At 31.6% G+C, this 7,322-nt stretch overlaps 1 protein-coding gene across 2 annotated transcripts; it reads left to right on the top strand.

Annotated features, from left to right (window-relative positions):
• On the top strand, window positions 1-6,400 carry LOC146911462 (protein BONZAI 3-like). 2 transcript variants are annotated; one of them, XM_085725113.1, is made up of 15 exons: window positions 1-464; window positions 1,889-1,936; window positions 2,073-2,218; window positions 2,353-2,401; window positions 2,800-2,856; window positions 2,945-3,124; window positions 3,408-3,542; window positions 3,824-3,885; window positions 3,977-4,188; window positions 4,273-4,349; window positions 4,958-5,098; window positions 5,282-5,449; window positions 5,567-5,680; window positions 5,777-5,873; window positions 6,076-6,400. In XM_085725113.1, the coding sequence occupies exons 1-15, from the start codon at window positions 324-326 to the stop codon at window positions 6,204-6,206; spliced, it is 1,758 nt and encodes a 585-aa protein (XP_085581239.1). In that variant the 5' UTR covers window positions 1-323; the 3' UTR covers window positions 6,207-6,400. The 2 variants fall into 2 exon arrangements, with proteins under 2 accessions (XP_085581239.1, XP_085581240.1); XM_085725114.1 differs by lacking the exon at window positions 2,800-2,856 and having other exon boundaries at window positions 52-464.
• The last annotated feature ends 922 nt before the right edge of the window (window positions 6,401-7,322 follow it).

Below are 7,322 nucleotides of genomic sequence, written 5' to 3'. Positions count from 1 at the left end.
ATAATGGTCAATAAATTAATATACGCACCTTCCTCGTTACTTCTACACTATTATTATTATTATTATTATTATTTCATGCAATGCAATGAAAATGGATAAGATCATTCTGTTACGTATGAAGCATTTTTCGTAGGAAAAAACAAATCTTATTATTATTAGGCTATATATATAAATCATAAATCATAAGAAGAGAAAAGAAATAAAAGGCATTGATCGATCGATCGATCAATCAGTGATTCACTCAGTACTGTTACATTAAATTGTTGAGATTGAAATTGAAAAAACTTCATATTAATTAGGGTTTACTAATAGAATAGAATAGAATGGGAGGGTGCTTTTCAGATATAAAAGGAGCGAAAGAGGCAGTTGGAGGTGTTAATCAAAAGGCAACAAACAACAACAATGATGCGGTTGATTTCTTCTACACTTCTCAAGGTTTTAAGCCTTTGTTCACACAAATTGAGGTACGCTCATCATTCTCATCCCCAATTCTATTTTTACAGACATTTAATCTTATCAATTTTCGTTATAAAGAACGCAGATTAGTGAATTACGTGCCCTGTAGTTTCTTTTTTTTTAAATTATAAATTGTGTTATTTATGATAAAATTATATATCTCATTGTGTATCCTATCTGCAATGAATTGTTAAATGTATTTATTGCAAAATAATCTAGTTAATATTGAACTCTTAATTGAGAAACAAACAAAGTTGAGAAAACCAACAAAAAATCAAAGAGCAGTTTTACTGTCAAATTTGAAGCGGATTCGAGTAGTTTGGAATGGTGCGAGCCTCGAGGCTATGTTGTCCATGTGCGTGCTTTGATGAATTAACATGTAGCAAATGTACACCTTTAGTGATGTTTGGTTCTGCTTTGACGAGAATTGATTTTTGAATCTATTGATAAGTGAGTTGTTGATAAAAAGATGTGTTTAGATAAGGAAAAGTGAGTTGAATTATTATAAATTTATGTGTTAGAATTGTTTTAAAATTAAAAGCTACAAATAGAAATTATTGTGTTAGATTAATGTGAGTAATTTTGCATCCAAATAATAAAATCAATACTAAATGTTTTTTTTTACGGTCGTTGCTAAATATTATTAAGCTTAAATAAGATTAATGTGAGTAATTTTGCAATTCCATCTGGAATTAAAAATTAAAAAATTTATTTTGTGTGTATTAAGTATCAATTTAGAAGTCAAAATATCAATTAAATGGTAGTAGATTTGAACCCTTTAAGTGATCAAAGATTACTCTTAAGTATAGAGAAAATCAATAAGAACAAGAGAACTCGTCTTCTCTACTCAAATTTCTTGATCGAGATCTGTCAATGTATGTTAAACGGTATATGAAAATTTCGTAGCTATAACATAGTAACCAAAAAAATATCAAATAATTATTTTAGTAAAAATATTTAAAAGATAAGGATTTAAAATTATAAAAATAAAAAAATACATGTATCTACTAATAGAAAGTGGCGAGACCAAAAAAAAGGTCGGGGTTTAAACATTGAATTCCCCACTTCTCCACGCATAATGTGTGTGAATCTAATTGCTAGGCTACTTAACAAAAAAAAATAGTGGCGAGACTTAAAATTGTAGCAAGAACAAAAAAAAAATAGTTTAGAAATATAGTCAATAATGTTTTTAATTTAATTGAAATTGAAATTTAAGAATATTTATTTAGTACAAAAATTGCACACCGATAACTAACAAGTTCATTTCTTTTTTCTTTCGTTTTATTTATTTAAAATATACTAATTTTTTTTTTAAGGATGAAAATATACTATTTCTTTTTTTTATTTTATTACAAATATACTATTTGTTATTGTTGGAACCTGGACATCTTGGACAATTACTTGTGGTTTTCTATTTAATCTTTTGCTGCAGCTATCTTTTTCAGCAAGTAACTTGCTTGATATGGACATTACATCAAAGGTACTTTTCCTATTCATAAATGATGACGACCTGAATTGGCTGGCAACGTTTTTTTTTTTTTTTTCAACGATGTTTCTTATTTATTTATCTACCTAAAACCATGACTGATTTCCGTTTTTTTTTTTTATAATTTTAGAGTGATCCTATGCTTGTTCTATATGCAAAAAAAGATGGGAAATTTGAAGAATTGGGACGCACTGAAGTCATAACGAATTGTTTGAATCCAGAATGGATAGAAAAAATTAATATTGCATTTCATTTTGAGATTGTGCAATCACTTGTGTAAGCTATCCTTCATCTTCCTATTCCTACATAAATAGTATTCTTTTTTTATATAGCAATTAGATTACAAGACTTCTTTCTGATTTGATTTATATGTAATGTAACTCTCTCTCCCTTATTTTGCTTTCTTTCAGATTTCATGTGTATGACATTGACACAACATATCATGGCGTTTCCACTAAGGTTTGTTTGTTTACCAACCTTATAATAATTCTGTCTTTCATAACTTCAGCTACAGCGTAATTTAGTTTGCAATAAAAACTGTTTATGGAATGCTTTCAAAATAAATAGGGTAAATATCCAACTTAGTCCTTAAAATTGTAGGACCAAATCGATCTATACTCTTACATCATAGATATTCTAAATTGATCATTGTAATTGTAAATTTTAATTAAATCCATCTCTCCATTGGTATTTGGAGGGACTAGAATGATAGTAACTTAGTAATATTGAATATGAATTTGAAACTAGAAGTTGGCAATGATCTCATCTAGTAGTTGGCAATGATGCACATCTATACAACCTGGACTGCCAAGTCAAATCTCCCCCTACAATGTTAATCTAGTAGTCACTTCTTGCAGACACTAAAACTGCAAGATCAAGATTTCATTGGAGAGGCCAGTTGCAATTTATCAGAGGTCAGCATCAATTGATAACCATGTTAAATTGAAAAAACCCAAATATTTCTCATTATTGCAATTTCTATGTTGGTATACTATGGAACAGATAGTGACCAAACCAAGCCGGAGCTTAACCTTAAAGCTTCAAAGCAACAGAGAGAATCATGTTCGAAGATATCTTGGAACAATTACCATTCATGCTGAAGAGACTGTTGCTTCAAGGAGTGCTGTTGAGATTATCTTCCGTTGTTCTCGCTTGGATAACAAAGACATTTTTTCTAAAAGTGTACATATTCAATACCCTGCTACATACATACATACATATATATGTTTCATATTTAAGTATAAATTTAAATTTTTATACACTGTCGATGTAAAAGGTTTACAATGTCAGCATATTACAACCAATCAATTTTATGACTATAAAAGTAGCTATGAGTAAAGTCAAAAATCTTTAATGATTTGACGCTTTAAATTTGCTTATAATGTATACAAATTCAATCCTGTAAGTATAAATTTTTTGTTGTTTTTGACATTTGTAAAACTTGTCATTTTGTTTTTTCTTGTAGGATCCTTTTCTAAGGATATCAAGAATGGTTGAGAGTGGAGGTTCTGTTCCTATTTGCAAGACTGAAGTTATAGATAACAATTTAAATCCAAAATGGAAACCAGTTTGTCTTAATTTCCAGCAGTTTGGAAGTAAAGTAAGCTTTCCATCTTTGAACACAACATGTCTAATGTTAAATCATATATGGATCACAATAACATTAGAGCTAATTTTTTGTGCACCGTCATTATAAAACTATTTAAGTTGTCAGCCAATCACAGCTCAAATAATTTCAATAATCCAATGATATGATCGATTCAGAAAGTATTTATCTTTGGATTGTCGGTGCATATCAACTAAATCATTTTTTAATTACTTTCTCATGTAAGGATATGTTAATTAACCAAGTTTTCAAAAATTTCAATAACTTCTATGCAGGATACTCCATTAGTTATCGAGTGTTTTGATTTCAATATCAGCGGCAATCATGTACTTATCGGGTAATGTCAAATTATAGTTGCTTTAATTTTTTTTGACCCTAAAGTTCTCTAGTCTTTGTTTTAAAGTGACATCGTAGTTTGTTGCAATCAGTAAAATGCACAAAACAGTAGCAGACCTTGAAAAGCTATGCAATGAGAGAAAAGGCGCGAATTTTGTCATGCCATCCAAACGTAAAGGACAAGAGAAGGTTCTAAAGGGTCAACTCTTTGTGGACCAATATTGTGAAAAGGAACAATTCAGCTTTATTGATTATATATCTAGTGGATTTGAACTGAACTTCATGGTTGCAATAGATTTCACCGGTAGGTGTCAATTGTTTTATTCACTGAAGTGATTGGTACTAATTTCAACTCTGTAGTTTGTGAAAAGCTTCAATGTTTTTTCAGCTTCAAATGGAGATCCTCAAAAGTCGGATTCTTTGCATTACATTGACATATCCGGTCGGTTAAATTCATACCAAAAGGTAAGATTGATATTTGTCATGGAAGATTCCTAATCTCTTAATCATCAACTTGTGAAACATAAATTAATCACGTTCAAGATTTTACAATGATCATGTATATTATTCCTGATATTTTTTTAGGATCATGACCCTACATCGTTTTAACTTCTTTTCTGATATTTCTAGAAAAATCAGATTATTTTAATTATTTTTAAAAAATTGGTTTTCAGATACTGAGATACATCATGGATATGGCATGACATAATCGGATACATCTTTGTTGAAATAAAATAAATTCTTTCCCTAGTAATCACTAGTATTTTTTTGTATATTGTGATCACAATTCACCAACATCATTATAGTTCTAAGTTTTTTCATATAAGCATTATAGCTCTATATGAATGAAGTGTGACCAATGTCTCTTTTATCAGAGTATACATTAATAAAGAATGATCAAAATGTCTCTTTCTTTACAAGTATTTTGCATCTATCTGGTCGTAATGATCAAAATGATTTGTCCGCCGCATCCAAGTATCTGTGTCGTATAGAACTAGTGTCGGCATTGCGTATCTGGGCTTCATTTCATGTTATCAGTGTCTTGCCTAATAAACATTGTAAAATTTGTGTAGGCTATGATGGAGGTTGGAGAAGTTATTCAGTTCTATGATTCTGATAAGCGGTTTCCTGCTTGGGGATTTGGAGGAAATGTACACGGTGGTGCTGTATCTCACTGTTTTAATCTGAATGGAGGAGCTCCAGGTAGCTCTGAGGTTTGTGAGAAATTCTCTATTTTATTATTTTGTTACAATACCATTCCCGGACTCTGCGTATGCGGGAGCTTTAGTGCACCGCGTTACCCTTTTTAATTTTATCTATATTATACTAATTTATCATGAACTTGCTAGATTATTATTTTTAAAAAATTTAAGATATAGTTTTTTTGTTTTGTTTAGGTGGAAGGAATTGAAGGCATAATGGATGCCTATGCTAGTGCTTTACGTAGTGTGACTCTATCAGGACCCACTTTATTTGGCCCAGTTATAAACTTGGCTGCACAAATGGCTGCAGAGTCCCTTTCATCATATAACAGCTCTAAGTACTATGTATTGCTTATCATAACGGTAAGAAAGAAACTTATAAAAATGATATAAGTACCAATTAAAATTGTCTAGCATCATGCACAAATATGTTTTTCACAATTGCATACTAATTTATTGTCCATGATGTTCTTCTCATAGGATGGAATTGTTACGGATCTTCAAGAATCAATAAATGCTGTTGTTAATGCTTCTGATCTTCCCCTATCGATACTTATAGTTGGTGTTGGAGCCGCTGATTTCACCAGCATGGAGGTCTATATCCTTTCTTTAATTTCCTTAGCATGGCAATGATATGCTTTGTTATATGAGTGAGTACCAATAACATGTGCTTTGGTTCAATTATTTCAGGTACTGGATGCTGATAACGGACCTCGCTTAAAAAGTTCTACTGGTCGTGTAGCTGCACGAGATATAGTACAATTTGTCCCCATGAGAGAAGTACAAAGTAAGTACTATAGTTGCTTGCTTCTCAAGTAACTTGTTTAATAGTCTTTCAATTCTTAGAATCATTTTGTCCCTTAGAGATATAGTACAATTTGTAATAGATACTTTTTTAATAAAAATAAACTTTTTACTTTACATATTTAACATGGTAACAATTTTTTATCATTTCATTTGATCAAATCTCATTCTTGTGTTTTTGCCAGGAGGACAGATCTCTGTTGTGCAAGCTCTTTTGGAAGAACTACCTGATCAGTTTTTGTCTTTCATGCGAAGTAGAAATATCAAACCACTTCCTTCCCAATCCCATTTCCCACATGCATCCAAAATTCATTAGATTTTACAATTAGAGCCTTTTCTATCTTTAGATAGTTGATCCACAAAGCTCCTTTTAAGTACCACTTTTTTAGTGTTGGGTGAAGACGGAATTTTAGGCGTCACATCATATATTTGCATTTTTTTTATTCAAATCAACTATAAACAAAAGTGTGAATCTCCTTTGAAAGTGGTTAATTATGTTACTTCTATTTATTGTGAGTTTGCATTTCGTTACTTTAGTTTCAAGTTGATATACGATTCATTGTTGAGAGTAAGAATGTTTGCTTTAATATTTCATTTGGTATCAGATGTAAATAATTCTACTTCTGTCACCTTCGTCCCCTTTCTTTTCTACATTCTCAACCAAATGAAAATCATTCCCTCGTAATTACTTCTCCAATCCTTCAAGGTTAAATTTTTTAGTGTTGGTCATGTTCCATGACTATGTCTCTATAAAGTAAAAATAAACTATTTAGAAACTTTACTATGATGCCTCTACCTCGGACAAATGGAAAAGATGCAACCTGTTGGTGCTTTCGTGAGTCAGTCATTGTGTGTCAGCTAGCGCTGCCACAAGCATTTTGTAGACTGATGAAGCTGCCAATGTTTGGAGAAAGCTTAGTGATTGTTTCTCAGAAGATAACATTTGTTAGAAAGTTAGAATTTCATAACTCGGTGTCATCTAAGTTCCCTTAGCCTTATGCTAGGGTGCGGTTCTCTCCATAGTGTGGAGATTGCTTTCTCTGCCTGTTCTTACAGGTGTGTTCTTAATGGAGAGAATTCTCTCCATTGATTCCCTTAAAGCTCTGTTAAGGTTTAGTTTCTTCTTAGAGAGAAGAGTGTGTGCTCTTCCAGCTTAGCTCGTGTGTCTCTTTGCCCTTGCTCCCTTTCTATCTTTGTTTCAGGGCTAGAAAAGAATGTGAGTTTTGTTCTTGTGATTTTGTTGCGCTAAGATTCGTCTCTATGCCCAGTTGTGTCTCTGCTTATTTCGGTTTAGAGTACATTGGTTTAGGATGTGTCATGTCTGTGATTTCGTCTCTAAGGAGTGATTCGGTGAGGTTAGGATCCTATAGTGTTCGTTTACCTGATTTTTGATATTGTGTTTATCTTTTTTCGCTCTGGTCCAGATTTAGTT

This window comes from Medicago sativa, chromosome 7 (genome assembly GCF_051527215.1).
Source record: "Medicago sativa cultivar Bolivia chromosome 7, Bolivia_mono, whole genome shotgun sequence".
In the NCBI taxonomy this organism is placed as follows: Eukaryota; Viridiplantae; Streptophyta; class Magnoliopsida; order Fabales; family Fabaceae; genus Medicago; species Medicago sativa.
This window is presented reverse-complemented; position numbering and strand designations above follow the sequence as displayed.

Coding starts and splice junctions, on each gene's coding strand:
- LOC146911462 (XM_085725113.1), top strand. CDS start 324: ATGGGAGGGTGCTTTTCAGATATAAAAGGAGCGAAAGAGGCAGTTGGA. Junction 1,937..2,072: donor ATATGGACATTACATCAAAG/GTACTTTTCCTA, acceptor TTATAATTTTAG/AGTGATCCTATGCTTGTTCT. Junction 5,874..6,075: donor CCCCATGAGAGAAGTACAAA/GTAAGTACTATA, acceptor TGTTTTTGCCAG/GAGGACAGATCTCTGTTGTG.